This window comes from Mobula birostris, chromosome 9, assembly GCF_030028105.1.
Source record: "Mobula birostris isolate sMobBir1 chromosome 9, sMobBir1.hap1, whole genome shotgun sequence".
In the NCBI taxonomy this organism is placed as follows: Eukaryota; Metazoa; Chordata; class Chondrichthyes; order Myliobatiformes; family Myliobatidae; genus Mobula; species Mobula birostris.
In genome coordinates this window covers 36754081-36778121 of record NC_092378.1, presented here as the reverse complement: position 1 = coordinate 36778121, position 24041 = coordinate 36754081, and the positions used below count along the sequence as shown (strand labels likewise).

The 24041-nt window shown below is 39.2% G+C and overlaps 1 protein-coding gene across 1 annotated transcript in view; it reads right to left on the bottom strand.

Annotated features, from left to right (window-relative positions):
* The window catches only part of phf21b (PHD finger protein 21B), a 167607-nt gene that overhangs the window by 58323 nt on the left and 85243 nt on the right, over window positions 1–24041 (bottom strand). The window contains 3 exon segments of the mRNA XM_072267830.1: window positions 6647–6769; window positions 13462–13806; window positions 20753–20845. Coding sequence (XP_072123931.1) covers window positions 6647–6769; window positions 13462–13806; window positions 20753–20845 — 561 coding nt within the window.

Here is a 24041-nt window from a genome sequence, read left to right as displayed (position 1 = left end):
TTTTTAATGGATAACCTAATCTTGATCTCAGCACCACTTTTCTGTGTTCCCTCAACTCAACAGATCAAAAATGTGCCCAGCAAAACCTTGAAAATTTTCAATGACTCAGTTTCCACATATTTCTGCAATATAAAATTCAACAGAATCTTGACTTGTGAAGAAATAGCTCCCATGGATTTCAGCAAGGCATTTCATAAGGTTCCCCATGCAAGGCTCATTCAGAAAGTAATGAGGTATGGGAACGAAGGGGACCTTGCTTTGTGGATCCAGAATTCCCCACAGAGGGCAAAAGGTGGTTGTGGATGGTTCTTTTCTGTGTGGAGGATGGTGAGAAGTGGTGTTCTGCAGGGATCTGATCTGGGACCCCTCCTCTTTGTGATTTTTATAAATGACCTGGATGAGGAAGTACAAGGGTGGGTTAGTAAATTTGCTGATGACACAGAAGTTGGGGGAGTTGTGGACAGTCAGGGTCATCAGAGGTTACAGCGGGACATCAATAGGATGCAGAATTTTGGCTGAGAAGTGGCAGATGGAGTTCAACCCAGATAAGTGTGAGATGGCTCATTTTGGTAGGTCAAATATGATGGCAGAATATAGTATTAATGGTAAGACTCTTGGCAGTGTGGAGGATCAGAAGGATCTTGGGGTCCGAGTCCATAGGACACTCAAAGCTACTGCGTAGGTTGACTGTGTGGTGAAGGCAGCATATGGTGTGTTAGCCTTCATCAACCATGGAATTGAGTTCAAGAGCTGCGAGGTAATGTTACAGATATACAAGACCTTAGTTAGAGCCCACTTGGAGTACTGTGTTCAGTTCTGGTTACCTCATGTAGAAGGATGTGGATACTATAGAGGGAGTGTTGTTTGGATTGGAGAGCATGCCTTATGAAAATAGGTTGCATGAACTCGGCCTTTTCTCCTTGGAGCGACGAAGGATGAGAGGTAACCTGATAGAGGTGTATAAGGTGATCAGAGGCATAGTTGGTGTGGATTGCCAGGGGCTTTTTCCCAAGGCTGAAATGGCAAACACGAGGGGGCATAGTTTTAAAGTACTTGGAAATAGGTACAAGGGGGTTGACAAAGGTAAGTCTTTCACACAGAGTGTGGGTGGGTGCGTGGAATGCACTGCCAGCAAAGGTGGTAGAAGTGGATACAATAGGGTCTTTTAAGAAACTCTTAGATAGGTACATGGAGCTTAGAAAAATAGAGCGCTATGCACTAGGGAAATTCTAGGCAGTTTCTAGAGTAGGTGACATGGTTGGAACAACATTGTGGGCCAAAGGACCTGTAATGTGCTATAAATTTCTATGTTTTCTATCTCTTTCAATCAGGCAACCTCTTATCCTTAAACTGTATATCTGAGTTCCAGATTTTCCCAAAAAAGACAAACATTCTCTCAGTATTTGCATTAAGCTTATTGAAGGTAATACAAATTTCAATTGTTTCTCATTGCTTCTTTGGTTTCTCATTGCTAATGTATATAGGCTCTAACTGTCCTCATAAGCCAACCTCACTATCTCAGGAATAAACCTAACTTTCATTAAGTTGTAGCCAAAGTAAATATCACTCCCTTAAGTACCCTACACAAAGGTTTTCCCAATGCCCCACACAGTAAATTCATTACCTTTTCCATTTTGTTTATAATAAAAGCAAACATTCCATTCGCTTTCTAAACTAATTGTGGTACTGTCATGGTAACTCCCTGTATTTCATGTACAAAGCCACAGAAAGATGAGACCAAGGTTTGTACTATGCCATCCTTGGTCTCTATTTCCTCTTCCTTCTTCAGATTGATAAAATAACATTTCCACAATTTAGATTCTGTCAAATTTCTGTCCCATGACTTCGCTCATTTATTTGTTTCTGTTAAGTTCTGTGCATTCTCCCACAGCTTGTATTCTCACCTACTTTAGTATGAACAACAAAAATGGCCACAGTACTATCAGTCTTCATCTAACATAGACAGCAAATGATTGAGGCATTAAGTACTTTTGGCACCCCACTAATTACAGGTTGTCAACTTAAAAGTAATGCACCTACACGGACTACATTCTGTTTGTTAGAAAATCCTCTATGCATGCCAGTACTAACCACCATTACCACAAGGTCTTACTTTGTGAGCATCCTGCTACACAACATCGAACCAAATACCTTCAGAAAAGTCAAATACAGTGGATTCCAGTTAATTTGGCCAGCAGTTAATCAGGGCAGCCACTTATTTGGGACAACTGTTAAAGAACAAAAACCAATCCAGAAAATAGCCAGAATTCCTTTTGTTTAATTGGGGAGGGAAACTGTTGCCAAACAGCTTTGAACTGGCATCAATCATATGCATTTGAGTAGCCATTAGACACTACATGGTCCTTCAAGCAAAAAGTTTTTATAATAGCGTCATTTGCATGCGTTTGTATTCCAAAAAAGCAGTGATTTTTGTCACTGATAGTTGACAAGAAATAAGCATTAAGACAATTCAGTTGTTTTGCTCAGTGCTATTTCAAGCATTCGGGTTTCAAAATACCAAAAATGACTGGGAGTGAAAATGAAACAATTTTGCTACTTCAAGTTTGGAAACATGAAGAATTTGAAAGCATCAATCACCCTGAATGTAAATAAAAATTTGGAAGATGCAATCATCAAAAACATTGTACGAAGGTAGTCTACTACCTGCACTTGGTGTCTGTGCTGATTTTGTTCACTTACGGTCAAAAGAGTGTGATGTAGATGAATTCCTTTGATAGTATTAGGAACTAATATAATTTTATTTACTGTACTAGTACTGGTAGTGTTCTCATTTGTACCACATTTCATTTAAATACATACTCAGTTTGTCTATTTTGTACCTTTTTCTATGAAACCAGTTAATTGGGGTAGCTGCATAATTGGGTCAAAATGGACTGGTCCCAATGAGTCCCAATTAACTGGAATCCACTATATAAAACTTCCATTTTCCCTTTTCATAACCTTTTCCTCTTGCATAATTTAACAACTTATCTTTATCCAGATTAAAATCTATCCGCCATTTCTCTTCACAAATTGTGAACTGATTTGTCCCTCCTGTACCATTTGATGACCTTTCTCACTGTCCCCTATGTCTAATTTCACCTTTCCAATATGGCTACCAACTCCTATTTACTGATGACTCATTTTTTGACAAGCTGGTTTCTTCTATGTCAAGTGCCAGCTTTGAGAAATTATTTCTTTCCACATCATTTGTATGTACGGTAGGTTTCTAACACAGTTATCTCAAAAAGCTAAGCACAGAACTGCATAGGGACAGGCCCTTCGACCTAAAAAAATTGTGCTGAGCTAATTGTCTAAAAATCTCCTTTAAAAATTTTCGACCAAGAAAGATATGGGTTACACTGTAAACACGGGATACCATTCACAAAATCTTAAGTTTTTTTGTATATGGAGCTTCTTTCCAGGAAACTAGACAGTGTTCTCAGAATTAATAGCAAGCCTCTCACAGAAATGGCAAAATATTTGGAATGACCCATTTTCATTTTCAAGAGCTTTAATTATCTTGTTCTGCATTTGATGCTTATGATGTGGTCTGTTCTATACTGGGCAGAAAAAATGACCGTTTTGTTGAACAACGTTGTTCAGTTCACAAAGGTAATCACTAAACTGCCAGTTTCCTGTCAATAATTCTCCATACCACTCTGACCTGTGTCTTTGGTTTCCTATGATGTTCCAACAAAGCTCAATGTAAGCTGGAAGTGCAGAATATCACCTGCCCACTGGACACATTACCCGACTTCAGGAATCAAAATTTAATTCATTTTCAAGTACTTAGCTATTCCAAACTTGCACGTCACATTTTCACTGCTAAGTTTTTATCCTTATTCATTATCTGATAATTTCAGAATTCCATTACCAGATGGCAAGAAAATCAAATGTAGTAAATAGCACTGAAGATGGAAGCAGACTTGACGCTATTTTTAATCTCATGTCATCTACAAACATTGACATTAAGGTCTATTTATCAATGGTCAAGATCACCAATATAAAGGTGATATTTATAATACAATAATATGGCAGATATGTACACTTATACCACACATTCCTGATTAGCATTTACCATCCTTTTTCAGCAGATGACACCATCATGACCTGTGTCATTCAATCTCAACTGATCTCCATTCTATCACAGACCATTTGCTCTTTCTGTCTTTCACCCTTTCAATATGCCTTAAAGCTCCTCTTAAACATTCTAACTTTTCAGAGTTCTGATGAGAGGTCACCAATTTAAATCATCTGTTTCTCTTTTTACGATGCTGTCTGACTTACTGATTTTCACTTTAAATTTCAAGCAGTTGCACTACTTTGCTTTTCAGCTTTTAAGCAGGGTCCATAAGCATAGACTTCCACCAACACAAATACATTTGTGGCAAGTATATTTGAATAATCTATTAACATAATATATATAAAAAAAAGACATAATTTGGACAAATTAGCCTTAGTTATTCTGAAACAATGTCCTTGACTAGCACAGGAAGAAAGTTGGGCTGGTTTCTGGCTATAGCAGATATAGGTCAAACAGAAATCTCAAATTATAACCAATATGGTCTGCCAACGGTTTGGTAAGGGAGTATGGAATTTTTTGAGGTTTTATATTTTTCCCCAGAAGACATCAGTGAAAGATGCAGGCCAGGAAATGCTTATTTGGTCTATTTTAAGACAATACAATTAGTCTGATTTCCCTATCCTCTCTTCTCAGCCTTGCAAGCTTTTCTGCATAAGGACTTATCAAATTGCCTATTAAAACTCATTTGATCTGCTTCCATTATCTTTTCAAGCAATCTATTCCATTTACTCATTACTTAAAATATTTTAGTCATCTTGCATCTGGTAAATAAACAAGGCCATCTCTTGGACACAAGAATGTCCATTTCTTGTTTAAGTTATCAAGATCTTTTAAGATTCTGAATATCTATTTAACTTGGCAACCATGATAACAACCCCTTTTTCTCTAGTCACTCTATGTAACCCAAATATGGGAAATCTACTTGTAGAGTCTAAGATAGTAATATACTACTAAAATATCCTGACTGGAAACGATCCTCAATCTCAAGCAAGTGTTTTTATAAGTTCCACAATACAAGCTACTATAAACCAATGTCAGAGATATATATATTTTTTTGAGTTGCTTAAAAGTCTTGTCAGTCACCTGAAAAGCTTTTTCCTCCCTAAATCCACTCAGTGGTCACTTTATTAGGTACACCTATACACCTGTTCATTCATGCAAATATCTAATCAGCCCATCGTCTAACAGCAACTCAATGCCAAAAAGCATGCAGACAAGGTTAAGAAGTTCTGTTGTTCAGAATAACCATCAGAATGGGGAAGAAATGTGATCTAACTGACTTTGACCGTAGAATGATTGTTGTTGCCAGATAGTGTGGTTTGAATATCTCAGACACTGCTGATCTTCTTCGATTTTCATGCACAACTGTCTCTATAGTATACAGAGAATGGTGCAAAAAAAAAAACCCAAAAAAAGTGAGCAGCAGTTCTGTGGATGAAAACGCCTTGTTAATGAGAGAAGTCAGAGGAGATCGGCAATACTGATTCAATCTGACAGGAAGGTGACAGTAACTCAAATAACCACACTTTTCAACAGCAGTGTGCAGAACAGCATTTGACTGCACATCTGGTCAAACTTTGAACTGGATAGGCTACAACAGCAGAAGACCGGATCAGGTTCCACTCCTGTACCAAATAGAGTGGAAACTAGTGTATATCCCAAGGTCTTCCTTTTCCTTCAGCTCCACAACACACTCTTCAAAACTGTTATCATTTATCAGCTTTTTCTTCCCAAATCTCTCTCAACCTGAATCAAAAAGCGCTAAATTTAATCTAATCACAACCATATTTATTCTCTTTTTTGATAATTGTTATAACGATGTCTGACTTTCTTGTGGCTGTTCCATTGTTTATTGTTTGTTTATCACACTTTGGTTTCATATCAACTACAAGCTTTCAAATTATGCCAAAGGCCAGATATTTTTTAATACATTAAGCCTAAAATCACCTGTAGGAGAAACCAATGCATACTTGTCTCAAACCTGAAAATCAACTGTTCACATTTAATCTGATGGTCATATGGTGCACAATTTTGTATTCACAACCACTGTTCTGTTAATGGCATGGACAATTTTAATAAGTTTTCTTACGTGGCTCTTTATCAAATGACTTTTCAAAGTCTAATGATCACATCTTTTGGTGTACCCTCAGCAATCCTCTACATTACATAATTTAATAACCTTACCAAGCTGATGGAACACAATTTGCTTTTAATAAATCTGCAAAATACTTGTTTACAGTTATTGATAAGAATGAATTAATTTTGCTCAGGACAATGCTACAAAAAAAATTCCAGTTCATGACATATAAATAACTGGTCTACAGTCTATGTTTATCCTTCTCTCTTTTGAACAGGGGTTCTTTGAACCCCTCATTTGAATTGAATTAGCATTTGAATTCCTCCAGTCTTCTTGAAACACTTTCATATCTCATTATTAGATGGTGGGTAGAGCTTGGGCCTTTAGATTGGACCATGATCCTAGTTTAGAGTGCTATTAATCTTTTATGTATGTCCTTTCTTAAAAAAACTTTGCTATATCCTCCATGGTTGTTACATTACCTCGGGATTTTCTTCTCTCTTTGATTTTGCAGAAAGATGGCCCTGCGGTTGTTCCACTGAAGTTTTTCTTTTTTCTGTCAAGTGTTCTGTTTGTGTCTGGCTTTGTGGTTGAATGATTAATACCTAAAAAAAAATGATAAAATGAATGACATTTTTTTAAACTTACACAACACAATACTGTTAATAAGGAAGAAGTCACAAAAATGGCATCTGGCGGTGGCGGGGGGGGGAGGGAGGAGTGGTGAGGGGAGATCATAAGAGTCACAGAATCACACAGCATGAAAATAGGCCCTTCAGCAGAACTCACTCATGCCTACTGAAATACCCAACTTGCCCCTCAGACTTCCATCACATATATTTTCTCCCACCTTAAATTATACCTTTTAGAATCCCCAATTCATGGCAAAAGACTGATCAGATTAAATTAGCTTTATTTGATTATCTTTATTTGTCACATATAATCAAAACATACAGTGAAATGCATGACTTGAGTCGGGGATGTAGTGGGGTAGTCCACAAGTGTCACGTTTCCAGCATCAACATCCTGTAGCATGCCCACAACTTACTAACCCCAACTCATGTGTCTTTGGAATATGGGAGGAAACCAGAGAAAACCCACTGGTCATGGGGAGAACTTACAAACTCCCTACAGACAGCAGCGGGAACTGAATCTGATCTTACAGCTGCCACTGACCACACACTACAGTACTGCCAACACTATCCAACTTATTTATTGACTCTAATCTATCTAACATGTCCCACATAATTGTACAAATCTCTATGAGATTATCCCCTAGCCTTCTACGCTCCAATGAGAACTATTCCAGTCTAACCAATCTCTCTGTAATCAATTCAAAATCCAACATCCTGGTGAATCACTTCTGCATTCTCTGCAGTGCTACCACGTCCTTTCTAAAGTGGGGTGACCAGAATTGCACACAATATTCCAAGAGTGACTTAACCAATGTGTTGTATAGCTGCAACATCATGACGAACCAACTTGTATATTCAATATCCCTGCCTCTGAAGGCAATTTAAAAGCCTTCTTCACAACTCTATTCACCTGTGTCATCATTTGCAGTGAGCTATGAACTTCCACCTCAAGGTCTCTCTGTATATCAATGCTTCCAAAGTCCCTATCATCTACTGTGAATGTCCAGCATTAATTAGACAACCCAAATTGCAATGATTCATACCTGTCTCAATTAAATTCAATTTGTCACTGCTCTATCAGATTCTCATTTTCCACACTCCCTTTGAACTCTCCTGGTTCACTGGAGAAAAGGTAAATTAAAATTGTGTGGACGAATAATTGAAATAGCATCCAAAAAAAAACCACCTAGACAACACAAACACCTACATCAGGATGCTGTTCATTGACTATTTTTTCTTAGGCATCCGTTAGTCTCGTGAGACCATGGATTTGCACCTTGGAAGGTTTCCAAGGCACAGGCCTGGGCAAGGTTGTATGGAAGATAGGCAGTTGCCCATGCTGCAAGTCTCCCCTCTCCACACCACCGATGTTGTCCAAGGGAAGGGCATTAGGACTCATACAGCTTGGCACCAGTGTCGTCGCAGAGCAATGTGTGGTTAAGTGCCTTGCTCAAGGACACAACATGCTGCCTCAGCCAAGGCTCGAACTACTGACCTTCAGATCACTAGACGAACACCTTAACCACTTGGCCACACGCCAACTCATCAACTATAGCTCAGCATTTAATACCATCATTCTCAATCCTGATTGAGAAGTTGCAGAAGCTGGGCCTCTGTACCTCCCTCTGCAATTGGATCCTTGACTTCCTAACCCCAAGATGACAATCTGTGCAGATTGGTGATAAGATATCCTCCTCGCTGACGATCAAAACTGGCGCACCTCAAGGGTATGTGCTTAGCCCACTGCTCTACTCTCTATATACACATCACTGTGTGGCTAGGCATAGCTCAAATACCATCTTTAAATTTACTGACGATACAATCATTGTCAGTAGAGTCTCAGGTAGTAACGAGAGGGCATACAGGAGTGAGATATGCCAAGTAGTGGAGTGGTGCCGCAGCAACAACCTTGCACTCAATGTCAGTAAGCCAAAAGAGCTGATTGTGGGGTTCAGGAAGGGTAAGACGAAGGAACATATACCAATCCTCAGAGGGATCAGAAGTGGAGAAGTGAGCAGCTTCAAGTTCCTGGGAGCCAAGATCTCTGAGGATCTAACCTGATCCCAACATATTGATGTAGTTATAAAGAAGGCACGACAGTGGCTATACTTTATCAGGAGTTTGAAGAGATTTGGCATGTCAACAAATACACTCAAAAACTTCTATAGTTGTTCTGTCACTCTGCATCACTCTGGTATGGGGGGTGGGGTGGGGGGGGGGGGAGAGAGCTACTGCACAGAACCGAAAGAAGCTGCAGAGGGTTGTAAATCTAGTCAGCTCCATCTTGGGTACTACCCTACAGAGCACCCAGGACATCTTTAGGCAGCGGTGTCTCAGAAAGGCCGTGTCCATTATTAAGGACCTCCAGCACCCAGGGCATGCCCTTTCCTTGCTGTTACCATCAGGTGGGAGGTACAGTAGCCTGAAGGTACATACTCAGTGATTCAGGAACAGCTTCTTCCCCTCTGCCATCCAATTCCAAAATGGACACTGAATCTTTGGACACTACCTCACTTTTTAAAAAAATACAGTATTTCTGTGTTTGCACTTTTTTATCTATTCAATATACATAATTGATTTATTTGTTTATTTTTTTTCTCTGCTACATTATGTATTGCATTGAACTGCTGTTGCAAAGTTAACAAATTTCACATCACATACTGGTGATAATAAACCAGATTCTGGTAAGTCCAGGAATTCTGCAAGACCAACACCCTAGTGCAAAGACACCAAATTATCAGACTTTAACTATAAACTACTCTGTTTTGTTTTTATTTTTAGTTATCAATCTGACTCCCAAAGTATTTCCAGAGGGCTTTACCCAGGAGGTAAGCTTCCAAATTAACTTCGGAATTGAGGTGGCATGGTAGTTTAATGATTAGTGGAACACTATTCTAGAGTCAGTGATCCAGGTTCAATTCCATCACTGTCTGTAAGGACTCTGTACATTCCCCCATGACCATGAGAGTTTCCTCTGAGTGCACCAGTTTTCAGCCACATTCCAAAAATGTACGGGTTATGTTAATTGGTCACATGAGTATAAATGGGTGGTGCGAGCTTATTGGGCTGGAAGTGCCTGTTACCATGCTGTACCTCTAAAAAATACATTTTACCATGGAAAATATTGTCAACAATTAGTTATTACAGCCTTGTTGTATCCTCCCACTGACTTTTAGATGTTACAGCAGACACACATATCATTTTTAAAAAATTGATCGTAGCCATGACTCTAAATAAGCACCATTTACAAATTTTTAGAGAAAAGAGCATTAGAGAGGGAACAAGATGCACATCTTTTGAATCATCTTTAAATGTTTCCTCCACAGAAAATAATAGGAAAAGCAACAGTCACTATCTTCAACCCCTGCCATTATTTCTACAGCTACTGATCATTGTTCTCCATGGACAATATATAAAGCTGAACCAGAACTAATCGAGTGTTTCAATCAGAAATGTTAACAATTTTCTTCATCCCACAGAAGCTCATTCTCCACCATTCCTGTCCTGACTTTGGCTTTTTTTACTTCACATAAGCTAAAAGATAAACTTTTGATGTCCTCGTTTAGATAATGTCCTTTACAACTTGTTTGCCAACCTGCACTGCACACTCTATAACTGCAATACTACTTTCTTCAATCTGTTTTCTTTTTACTACCTGGATGTATGATCTGTCCGGATGGCATACAAAACAGAGCTTTTCACTGTAACTTGGTAGTTTGTGGCAATATACCAATATAAAACTGCTTTTGAAACTTGGCATTTTTACTACTGTTAAACTTAACACACTCGTCCATTTCTAAACTTGAGATGAACAAAACTCTCCTACTTATGTGCCTCAAACCTTTTATCTAACTTATCTGTACATTAATTATTATTCATTCCCAGACCAACAACAGCCCAATTTAAAACGTTTATTCTGATTTTCAAATCCTGTATGTCTCATTTCTGCAGCACCCTGCCACTTCTCAAATTTAGCCTAATCCCAAACTTTTCTGAAATCTCTGCAACCTGGTCTCTTTCATGTTGTTAATTTTCAATGCTATAGCAATGGCCTGCTTGTCACAGCTCTGGAATTCACACCTCAGACCTTTCAGCCCATCTACCATCACTTACACTGCTTATGAAACTAACAGTGTCAATTAAAAAGTATTCATCCCCTTGGAAGTTTTCATGTTCTATTGTTTTGCAAAATTGAGTCACAGTTGATTTAATTTGGCTTTTTTTCCCCACACTGATCAACAGTAAAGACTCTTGTCAAAGTGAAAACAGATCTCTACAAAGTGATCTAAATTAATTACAAGTATAAAACACAAAAGAATCGATTGTGTAAATATTCACCCCCTTCAAATCAATACTTAGTAGATGCACCTTCGGCAGCAATTACAACCTTGAGTCTGTATGGATAGGTCTCTATCAGCTTTGTACATCTGGACACGAAATTTTCCCCATTCTTCTTTACAAAACTGCTCAAGCTCTGTCAGATTAGATGAGGATTGTGAGTTAAAAGCCCTTTTCAAGTCCAGCCACAAATTGTCCATTGGATTGATGCCTGGACTCTGACTTGGCCACTCCAGGACATTAACTTTCTTGTTTATAAACCATTCCTGTGAAGTTTTGGCTTTATACTTGGGGTCACTGTCTTGCTGGAAAACACATCTTCTCCCAAGTCACAGTTGTCTTGTGGACTGCATCAGGTTTTCCTCCAGGATTTCCCTATATTTTGCTGTATTCATTTTACCCTCTACCTTCACAAGCCTTCTAAGGCCTGCTGCAGTGAAGCATCCCCACAGCATGATGCAGCCACCACCATGTTTCCTGGTAGGGATGGTGAGTTTTCGATTATGTGCGGTGTTTGGCTTATGCCAAACATGGCGTTTAGTCAGGCGGTCAAAAAGCCCAATTTTGGTTTCATCAGACCATACAGCCTACTTCCAGCTGACTTCAGAATCTCCCATATAACTTCTGGCAAACTCTAGCCGAGAATTCATGTGGGTCTTTTTTACAACAATGGCTTTCTCTTTGCCTCTCTCCCATAAGACTGCGACTGATGAAGCATCCGAGCAACAGTTGATGTATGCACAGTCTCTCCCATCTCAGTCATTGAGACTGGTAACTCTTCCAGAGTTGTCCTACGTCTCTTGGTGACATCCCTCACTAGCACCCTTCTTGCACATTCACTCAGTTTTTGACAAGCTGCTCCACGCAGATTTACAGCTGTACCATATTCTTTCCATTTCTTGATGATTGACTTAACTGTACTCCAAAGGATAATCAGTGGCTTGGAAATTTTCTTGTATCAATCTCCTGACTTGTGCTTTTCAATAGCTTTTTTGTGGAATTGGTTGGATAGTTAGTTTGTCTTCATGGTGTAGCTTTTGCCAGGATACTGACTCATCAGCAGTTGGACCTTCCAGACACAGGTGCATTTTTTTTTTTAACTACAATCAAAGGAAACACAGGTCTCCAAAAACAGATATCCATTTAACTAATTATGAGACTTCAAAACAAATTGGCTGTATCAATGATGATTTAGTGTGTCATATTAATGAAGGGTGAATACTTACACAATCAAATATTTTGTGTTTTATATTTGTAATTAATTTAGATCACTTTGCAGAGATCTGTTTTTATGTTGACATGAAAGAGTCGTTTTCTATTGATAAGCGTCAAAAAAGCCGAATTAAATCCACTGTAAAACAATAAAACATAAAAACTTCTGGGGGGCGGGGGGGGGGAGAGAGATACTTTTTATAGGCACTATATATCTTTCTACAGCTTTTTATCACTTTGAAGCTTTAAGGGACCAATACCATTTTCTTTTCTCCAAGAGGACCACAACCTTGTCGTGGTTTAGAGGTTGTGTGCCTCAATGACCCATTGAGCTATGTTGACTGGAGTCAGGGTTTAATGCTTTGGCTCTTGGTAGAGTCACTCATGCCAAACAGGTCAAAGGGTACAGGCCAGACTCAGAGTGGTCCACCAGTCCTCCAGATTGGGGGTTCAACTCAGGGCTAACAACCATGAATGGTTAAAAAAAAAAAAAAAAATTGTTACAGAAACAGCAACAAAGAACCCTTCTGCAACTGGGTGTGACAGTGTTCCTGGGTCTCCAGGACATGCATAACTGAAAGTAGTGAAAACCGAAAGGAAGCTACTGACATGTTCGGGGAGCTCGGAGCACCGCCAGAGATAGAGGACCTTCATTGCTGCCCTAAACACCAGCATCAAAACAGGAGCAAGTACCACTTTCTTTAGCAACACACACAAAATGCTGGAGGAACTCAGCAGGTCAGGTAGCATCTATGGAAAAAAGTACAGTTGCCGTTTCAGGCCAAAACCCTTCGATTTTCTTCAACAATGTTTTGGTGAAGTACCTTGGAAACCTCTATTGTATTTTAAGTAATATGCAAATAATCATGGGGAACTTCTAATAAGAGTACTCTTCAATGATATTACCAAAATAAAGATCGTACTTTTTCCACATGGAAATGTACTATGATGTAATTTTTTTCTGTTTGGCACTGTGAAGCAATGTGGCTGATTAAAGTTAAAGGTAATGTAATGATACATAATACAAGAAATCTACTGCAGTGGTAAATTAAACTGTATTCTAATCATGTTTTATTTAACCTCATGAAACATTTTCTTTAGATTTTCCTTACCTTATCTGTGCTGAGCAGAAGAGGTTGAACACTGATGGTGTCACTGGTCAGGGAGACTGTACTGCTGCTCATGGAACTGCCATTGTTGGGGGAAGCAGAGATGATTGCAAAAGCCACGCCAGCACTGCTGATAGGTGTCGTAACCAATGGCGACTCTGCAAAGTTTTGTGTTTGGCTAGTCGATGTCTGCACATGATTGACGGTGTTATTGGCAGTGGGAAGAGTAGGACTTGGGTTCTTGATGCTGACAATGGTGCTTTTTTGAAGAGACTGAGGTTGACTGGAGGTCTGGTCACGACACAGAGTGACTGAGAGGCTGTCTGGAACTAGGGTCTTTGGCCTAACCTGAAGAAGCAAGTATACCATATAATTTTTACAAGAGATTTTCAACAAATACCCTTGATTAGATTAGACAATTCACTGAGCTTTACTGAGGGATTATCTATTCTAAATGAGTATTTAACAGCATTAACGATGTTTCTTCTTAGTGCCAACATTTTTATATATATATATAGAGCAACGAGAAAACAAATCTGAAGTTGCAGAATTCACCAAAGCTAAATTCAAGATTGTTCATCTTTTATTATATCATTTCCAGACACAAGTGTAAAAGAAAATGAAATAATTGTTACTCCAGATCTGATGTAATAAATATAAACACTTATATATAAATAGCTTCTATACATAATTGATTTTATGTCCAAAAGGTGATGCTGGGCAAAAACAGTATGTACTGTACATAAGGTGACTGATAGGAAAGGCCAAACTAGTGGTGGTGGGGGGTTTGGAGGGGTGGGTTTAGTGGGTGAGGTGTTGATCAGCCTTACTGCTTGAGAAAAGCAGTTTTTGAGTCAGGTGATCCAGGCGTGGATGCTGCATAGCCTCCTCCCAATGGCAGTCAGAGGAATAGACCATAAGCAGGGTGGCTGGTATTCTTCATGCTGTTTCTGAACCTTTCCCAGTACCTTTCTGTATCTACATCCTTGATCACAGATAGGCTAGTGTGGGTGATGTGTTGAGTTCCTGTCCACTGCAGAGCAGTTTCCATACCATGCAGTGATGCAGCATGTTAGAATGCTCTCTACCACACATCTGTAGAAGGATATGAGTATTGATATGCATAGTTCCACTCTCTTCAGCCACCTCAGGAAGTAGAGGCATTGGTGAGTTTTCCTGATTGTGTAGAATGAGTTCTGGGGCCATGAGAGTTTGTGTGTGACATGCACTCCCAATTGTTTGAAACTGCTTCCAGTTTCCACTGCTAACTCGGTTGATGTAAAACGGGGTATGAGTACTCCTGAAGTCGATAACCATCTCCTTTGGCTTGTTGACATTGAGGAAGGGGTTATTTACTTCACACCAGGCATGGAGCTCTTCTACGTCCTCTCTATAGGCCATTCATCGCTATTGGGGACGACCCCCATTGCTGTCATACCATCGGCGAACTTGATGAAGTGATTATTCGGGTATTCAGCCATGTATTTGTGTGTGAGCAGAGTGTACAGCAATTGGCTCAGCACGCAGTCCTGGGGGACACCTGTGTTGAGAATGGAGGGAGGAGTAGATGTACATCCTGACTATCTAAAGTCTGTTGGCTAGGAATTTCAACACCCAGTTGCGCAATAGGGTCTTTAGATCAAGGAGTAGGAATTTGTTCATCAAGGTCTGTGGAACAATAGTGCTGAATGCCAAAATGAAAGCCAGAAATAGCATTCTGACATTAGTGTTTTGTTTCTAAGTGTGTCAAGGTCAGGTGCATGACAGATGCTATGGCATGTCATACAGCAGTTCTGTCGATAAGCATATTGGAGAGTGCCCAGTATGGTGGGAATGGAGTTTTTGATATGTGCCATTACCAGCCAGTCAAAGTACGTCATAATGACTGGCGTCAGTGCCACCAGGCAGTAGTCATTTAGTTTGGTTGTTCAGTTATGATCACTGCCTCCTCAGAGTACTTTTACCTAAAGCTCCCTAATCACCTCCGGTTCATTATGTAACACCCAATCCAATGTAGCTGTTCCCCCCAGAAGGCTCAACGACAAAATTCCACAAATGTTGATACTTGATGTGTTTAGAATTTCATTATGAATAAAACATATAGACATTTTATGTTCCAGTAATTTATATCGCTAATAATCAATAACAAGATTGTTTTAGTTCCTGTTCACGCTACAGGGGATGTAAATATGTATTTTTTTCATTGTTAATTATCAATATCGAACAGTGTAATGGAGTGAATAAAGTCCGTTACAACCAACAGCACAGCCCAGTCCAGTTATTCAGAAATGAAATTGATCAAATGCAAATATGGCTTGTCTTCCCATATTTTAAATGGAGAAAAAATTACGCTTCATGTAGAGCTGGGTGTTGCCAAATTAAACGTGGAAGCTGATTAATTGTGTGGATGGGGTCGCTAATGTAATGTATAAGAAAATGGAAGAACACAAAAAGTTATTACAGATTCTCAATATTACTATATACAAGTAGGAGGCAGATCAATAGTTAAAAATATGTATCTGATTTCAGATTAAGAAAGAATGGAATTAAGTGAGAAGAATGGCACTGCTCTGGGAAGTGGAGTAGAAAAACAAGTAAAAGGATGGTACATTATACCATGTCAAACACTCAAGAGGCTGGAGAAGGATGACAAGATGCATAATACAATGCTGTTACAGAGGCTCATACATTGTTGCAATCAACCACAGAAGGCTAATCATAAAGGGATTCACTTGAATCATAACGGGATTTCCTTGTCCTGTTAGGGGCAGTATTGTAGTGTAGTGCCTAGCACAACACTTTACAGTGCCAGCAACCTAGGTTCAATTCTCACAACTGCCTGCAAGGAGTTGGTATGTTCTCCCTGTGACTGCGTAGGTTTCCTCCAGGTGCTCTGGTTTCCTCCTACAGTCGAAAGGCATATTGGTTGGTAAGTTAATTGATCATTGTAAATTTTCCAGTGATTAGGCTAGGATTAAATCAGGCGTTACTAGATGGTGTGACTCAAAGGGCTGGAAGGCCCTATTCCATGCCATACGTCAATAAATGAATATGGATTAATTAGTAATCTTATCTTAAAGGATTTCCTTATTCTGTATACTGCATGCATTCAAACCTAGCACCTTCAGTCCTGTATTCTTTACCCCTTTCCATTTTGTCTCCATTACACTTTAATTCATTCCACTGACTGCAATTTTTCACATTCATCTGCATGTCCTTTCTCACGGTCTCATTACAGACTATATCAACTTGTTTACTAACTGCCCCATCCTCAGCCCTATTCCCATATCCCTGCCAGATTAGTTTAAACACTCCCCAACAGCTCTAGCAAACCTGTTCGCAAGATATTGGTGCCCCTTGGGTTCAGGTGTAACCTGTCCTTTTTGTAACAGGTTATACCTTCCCCAGAGGAAATCCCAATGATCCAGAAATCAAAAACCCTGCACCCTGCACCAATTCCTTAGTCATGCATTCATCTGCAAGTTCATCCTATTCTGACACTTACTGACTTGTGGCAAAGGCAGCAATCCAGGGATTACTATTCTTGGTCCCATTTTTCAGCTGTCTACCCAACTCCTATATTCTCTCTTCAAGACCTCATCCCTTTTCCTACCCATGTTGTTGTACTTCCAGCTGTTCACCCTATCCCTTTAGAATGTTGTGGACCCAATCCAAGATGTAGCTGCCCTGGCACCTGGAAGGCAATACAAATTCTGGGTGTCTCTTTCACTTCCACAGAATCTCCTGTCTACTACTCTAAATATGGAATCCTCTATCACTACTGCATTTTTCTTCTCCGCCTCCTCCCTCCTCTTCTAAGTCAGAGCCAAGCTTCATGCCAAGGAGCCAGTCGCTGCAGCTTCCCCTGGCAGATTGTCCCCCAACAGTATGCAAAGTGGTTTATGTATTATTGAGAGGAACGGCCACAGGGATACTCTGCACTGGATGCCTATATCTTTTCCCTCTTCCTCCTGCACCTTAGCTGCAATTACTCCCTATAGCTCCTATCTATCACCTCCTCATTTTCCCATATGAGCAGGTCACTGAGCTGCAGATCCAGTTCCTTAATATGATCTATAAGAAGCTGTAGATCGATGAACCTTGTGTAGATGCAGTTAACAGGGAGAATGGAGGTCTCCCAGAATTCCCACATCTCACAAATATTGGACTCATTCTCACCAAACCAGCCATTTACTACAGACTAGGAAAGATAAAAACATACCAGAAATGTATCTTGGCCTTCACCCCTGCATGCCAAAATCTGACCACTCTGACACTGTTTACTCCAACTAAAGCCACTCCCACAACAGCTGCTCTACTTACGTCTCACTTGCTTTTATTGATCTTTCTCAAGTGCCTAACAGATCATGATTGAAGCCTGCCAAAAAATCTTGAAAAGTCTCAAGTTCTTTTTTAAAACTCAGCCAAACAAGCGAGTCCTCAAGATAATTTAAGCGATGATTAAACTATTAATATTACTGCATTAGTATGTCATACTTATTGCATTCCAATATTAGTGTATGGGGTCTTTCTTTTTTTTGTATGTTAAATTTAAAATGGCTTCTTTGTTATTTTATAATCGGGAATGCTTCTTTGTTATGTAAACACTGAGAAAGCTTTGCGCTAGCAGCTTGTTGTGGGTTAAGGGGTGATGAGAGGATGTTACGAACCAATTAGGATAATTGTTAGACTTTGATGTATCTGGAAGATTTGTATGCGCAGGGTTTTGAGGGAGAAGGCGGGAGAGAGAGACAGAGAATGGACTAGGTGCTGTGATGTCTGCTAATGGGGCCGGACCCCGAGGAGGGCGTTCGGCGAGGAGACGGAGATGGACTCGTGTGGGGCGTCTGGTCGACCACCATTTTTGGTCCCAGGCGGCCGGTCGAGGTGGTCCGAGGGATCGCAGGGTGAAGAAGAAGGTTCTTGAGCTCTAAATGTTTTGTGCATGAAGAGACTGAACTTTGATAAGTGTGGCGCCTTTTATTTTCCTTTTGTATTTTATTCTCTATTAATTATATAGTTCCAATAATATCTATAAACTGTAAATCATTTAATCATATCTGGTGTATTGTCTGTTATTTGGGCGGGGTGGGGTACATCACACAGCATCCACACAAACTAATTACCCAGTTTGGCGGGGCCGAAGGTTGTTTCCCTAGACGACAGCGTGCTGAGTGACCCCAAGGGTGGCCGGGGTGGGCTACATTAGTATACTTAGTAGATTAGCTGTATTGAAGACCCTTTGCTGGCTCTCCTTCCATGTTCTAACCAAGAACCAATTGACATCGGTCAAAACATTATTTATTGTTTCAAAATTTTCAGGTAGGGCAAGTATTTTCAACTAGATACGACAACGTATAAGCAGTGGATGTATAATAACACAATCAAGCTTGTTGAGCCATTTTATAGAATCTGAGGAAATTAAGGATTATTTTTAATTAGCCAGCATGGGGGAAGAGCTGGTGTTTAGTCTGATGTTCAGAATTAGCAGAACATTAGTGATATCCTATTTATTGGAACCCTTAGGATTCGGTCATTTTTGGGGCAAAGATTTAAGACAAGGTACCTTATCTATAATCAGATTTCACATGGAAATGTCAATGGAAAAATTACAAAATGTATATTGTGACTCCATCACAAAAATGTAGACTACATTTAATAAATTAGATAAAAGATAAGTTTATCTAATGGATAAAAGAATCAATAAAAGGCTTGCTTGCCATTGGATTCGTATAATTAAATTTTGTTTCCTCTGCCATCCTGTGACGTATGTAAGCTGCTACACATATGAACTTGAACAACCAAAGATTCCATTCAGGACAATCAACTTCAACACACGAAAATCAAGGAACGATTCTCACTCTGACTGATGTGTAACCAAGTTACTACACTCATATAAGCAGTTTCTGATAAATGTCACAAAGCTGTATCATCATCCAAGCACTTTCTCAATCTTTATTATCACATTGCTGCAGCTCACTTCCAATAATCTTTCTGGATGAACAGTGCTGAAAAATCAGAAATTGTTCAACCCATTTTGCCTCCAATCCAGAACTTAGGTTAGTCCAACCTCTATCATCAAGCTGCATTAGCAAACAATGCTTCGGTACATGCACTTACAAAGACCATTATTTAAGTAATTACTGGCTTGTTTGCCCACAAGGAAAAGCTTCAAACTTAAACGGCTGATAAACCTTAACATGATAGCAATTATAGAAATGACCACTACACGGTCCCAGCAGATTTGAATTCCTAGCTTCACAATGATGACATCCTCCACTCTGTTATATGGCACTACCATTGTGTTAAATGGGATAAACTCAAAGGATTTGGCAGTAGAAAGGTGTCTTATGCAACCTCATGAACTTGAATACTCTTTTCTCTCCGCCCCCCCCCATTTCTATTAAGCCAGGAGATGAACCCTGCTTCAATACAAGTCAATACAAAATCTCCAACTACTATACCAATGACTTTTCTTTCATTATAAAGTCAGAAGAAGAAATATTCAATGATGGCACAGTATTCAATTCCATTTAAATTCTCAATGAATGAAGCAGTTCAAAGCTGAGTGAAGATCAACACTGAAGCGCGGTTAATACCTGACAACTAACATTTGCACAAGAGCAGCAGGCAATGCCAACCTCCAAAAACAGAGTGGGACCTCCTACCTTGCACTCAATGATATTACCAATACTAAGTCCACCAACATCAATATCCTCAGAATCTCCACTAACCTGAAAAAAAATGTTAACTCATCTCCTGATCCTGAAGTCTCTGCCAACTAAAATACACAAATCAGAAACATGAGTGAATATTCTTTAACATCCTGAATGAATACTGCTGCAACAGCTCTCAAGAAGTTCAATGTCATCCAGGATTAAGCAGATAGTTGAATGAAGTTCATGCTAATTTGGAGATTTATCAACTCTCGCCAGAGTTTCCAGCACTGCCTTCTTATGTGCCTTAGGGGTAGATAAATAATGCTGGCCTTGCCAGTAACACCTAGATTCAAAAACGTTGAATGAAACAAAAATTGAATAAATTAACATCTACCTGTCCTGTCAAGCATCTCCTTCCTCACCAGCTCAAAAGATACATAAAACTGAAGTATAAGAAAGTTATCCTTGTTCCACAAGAAACGCCTAAGAATCCTGTCCAACAATGAAAGTACCAGCCAAAAGGGATTATCATTTAACATTCAAAATAATAGGTGGGTTACTGGGCAGTGTGGCTCGTTGGGCTGGAAGGGCCTATTCCTCACTATAATATAAAATAAAATAAACAAAATCTTTACCTGAGGTAGCACTGGGGGTCCTTGGCCTGCCAACCTCTGTAATGAGCTGACTTGGGGGACCTTGATGGGCACTGCAGTAATAGTTCCCACAGTCTGTAGAAGGGAAAAAAAATCATAATACAACTTCTCCTTAAGTTAGGTATTTGCTTACAATTGCTCTCCAAATACGGAAATCCAATTCTGACAGAAGCTGAAACAAAACACAATAAAATATTGATTTATCAACAATTTAAACAGTAATGATCATACATGTGGGACAATGAACATTATTCATGAGAAACAAGGGCAATGTTACATTAAATACACCAAACCTGAATATTTCATTTCAGAGGTATTTTCACTGTCAAAAGCCTTATAAATGTATTCATTATTGGGCTTGTAAAACATACATATTAGTTACTTGTTAACATGGATTAAATGTACAGTTAATGTGGTAATGGTTCATATCTTGCATTTCCAAGGCTCTTACTCATCTGTAAAATCTGTTCTAAAGTTAGGTAAAAAAAAAACTGAGAATGGAGAGTCTGGCTGGTGGAATCAAACAACCAGATACCTCCTGAGTTAAACCAATTCATACTAGAATGGATTTTGAAATTTATTGTAAATTGTGATCAGGCTTCAAACCAATGATGCACAAAATTGCGCACCAGAGATGTTGCAAACATAATCAGGATAAAGCAGATTTTAATACAATACATAATTCACTGAGGATGCTTTAAACAATTTCAAAATTTTAAAATATTACAATTTTAAATAGCATTCAATTCTACCTTTTCCAAGAAGGAAGATTTCAGTAAGACCACCGAGTTATTTTGTTCTTCAAATCTGCTGAAGATGTTACACTATTTAACCCACTCCCATCATAAATGCCCAAAATGTGATATATCTTGAGGAAGCCATGTTGACTTTGGCCCACTTTATCATGTGCCTCCAAGTACTCCAAAACATCTTCCCAACCACTGTAGTCTAGCTAACTGGACATATCCTTCCTCTGTCTCCCTTCCTTCTTAAAGAGTAGAGTGATATTTGCAATTATCCAATCTTCCAGAATCTAGTGACTTTTGAATACTAATACCTCCACAACCTCTTCCACTATCTCTTTCGGTACCCTAGGGTGCATTCCATGTGACCCAGGAGACTTATCTGCCTTCAGACCATTCAGCTTCCCAGTGCATTCTCCTTAGCTATAGCAATTACACTCACTTCTGCCCCCTAACACTCTGGAATCTCTGGCATACTGCTAGTGTATCCTACAGTAAACACTGACGCTAAGTACTTATTATTCATCTGTTATTTCTTTATACCCCATTGCTACCGCTCCAGTGTCATTTTCCACTCTTTCCTCTTATATTATTGACTAGCTTAACTTCATTTTTTCTCTCCTTATTGCTTTTTTAGTTGTTTTCTGTTGCTTTTTAAGTTTCCCAATCCTCTAACTTCCCATTAATTTTTGCTGAATTATATACCCTCTCTTTGGCTTTTATGCTGTCCTTGACTTACCTTGTCAGCCATGGGTGCCTTATCCTACCTTTAGAATACTTCATCTTTGGGTTGTATCTATCCTGCACCTTCCAAATCGCCCCCAGAAATTCCAGCCATTGTTGCTCTGTCATCATCCCTGATATTGTTCCCTTCAAATCAACTTTGGCCAGCTCCTCTCTCGTGCCTCTGAAATTCCCTTTTAATCACTGTAATACTAATACATCTGAATTTAGCTTCTCCCTCTCAAACAGCAGGAAGAATTCTATCACTGTCTCCTAAGGGCACCTTTACCTTAAGCTCCCTAATCAAATCGAAATCATTACACAACACCCAATCCAGGGCTCAACAACACTCTAAAAGGCAATTTCGTAGGCATTCTACAAATTCCATCTCTTGGGATCCAACACCAATTTGATTTTCCCAATCTACCAGCATACTGAAATACGCTACGACTATCAAAACATTGCCCTTATTGCATGCCTTTACTATCTCATTGTGATTTATAACCTACATCCTGTACATCCTGGCCACTGTTCAGAGGACTGTATATAACTCCCATCAGGGTCTTTTACCTTTGCAGTTTCTTCAGTCTACCCACAAGATTCTAAATCTTCTGATCCTTCGTCACCTCTTCCCAAGGATCTGATCTCATTTTTTTTAAACCAAAAGAGCCACCCCACCCTATCTGCCTACCTGTCAATCCTTTCAATAAAATGTGTTTACTTAGCTGTTAATCTCCCAACTAGGATCATCTTTCAGCCACAACTCAGTGATGCCCACGTCATGCCTGTCAATCTTGAACTGTGCTACAAGATCATCTACCTTATTCCATATTAAGGATCATAAAGTGAGCTGCCAGAAGGACAAAAGGAGCTGGACGTTCAAAATGGAGGCCATATTTCAAAAGAGTCTAAGGTGACACAGTTAAAACAATGAGCTAGAGTTAAGAATTCCTAAAACGGCCACAGACTTTCTTCACCAGAGGCAAGAAGCGTTTGTAGATTTGGAAATGGGAATACCAAGACCGTCATGGCTAACCAAATGAAGAAAGAGACTATATAAGTAAACTCAAAAGAGAACCTCAGAAATGTCAAATATATAATGTATTTTCACTGTGTTTCTTGTACTGTATTTAAAGACAGAATGATAGTATGAGAAAAGATTAGGAGCTAACAAAAGGAAACAGAAGCCTTTCATAAACAAGAGGAGATGACAAAGAAATGGTAAGGCCAATTAGGATTCATTTTTAATAGAAGGAAAGTAGTAGTGTGATCTTCTTTTCAGAGTTATTTGGTGGGTCATGGGTAATTTATTTTTCTTTAAAAAGTGCAGGTGTCATTACAAGGAACTGAGTCATCTATGAACTGCATGAACTAGGTACTGTAAGTAATTGCATTCTAATAATAAATTTTTCTTAAACTCTGCAATCAATTTTGTTTAAAGCTAGTAATCAGCAAGCAGTTACTCATGTTGCATCACTATGGTGAGATAATCTCAGCAGCTTTTCCATGACTCCTACCACCATCACAGTTCTGCTCTAAAGCATTCTGCTGCTTGAGATGTATCAAAAACCAAGCTCCATTATGTTTTTGAAATTCTGTAGTGTCTGTAGATGTCATACAGTTACAGATGTCCAGAATTTTCCACCAGTCTAATGTAAAACTGCCATTCATTGATATTACTTCAAAACACAGTTTTAGAATGCCATTGATGTACATTTGCATCAGGATCCTAAAGTTGCATCAACCTGTTCATTAGTGGCTTCCTGACTGCACTCTAGTTCTGTAATGCCCACATGAGGCAAGAG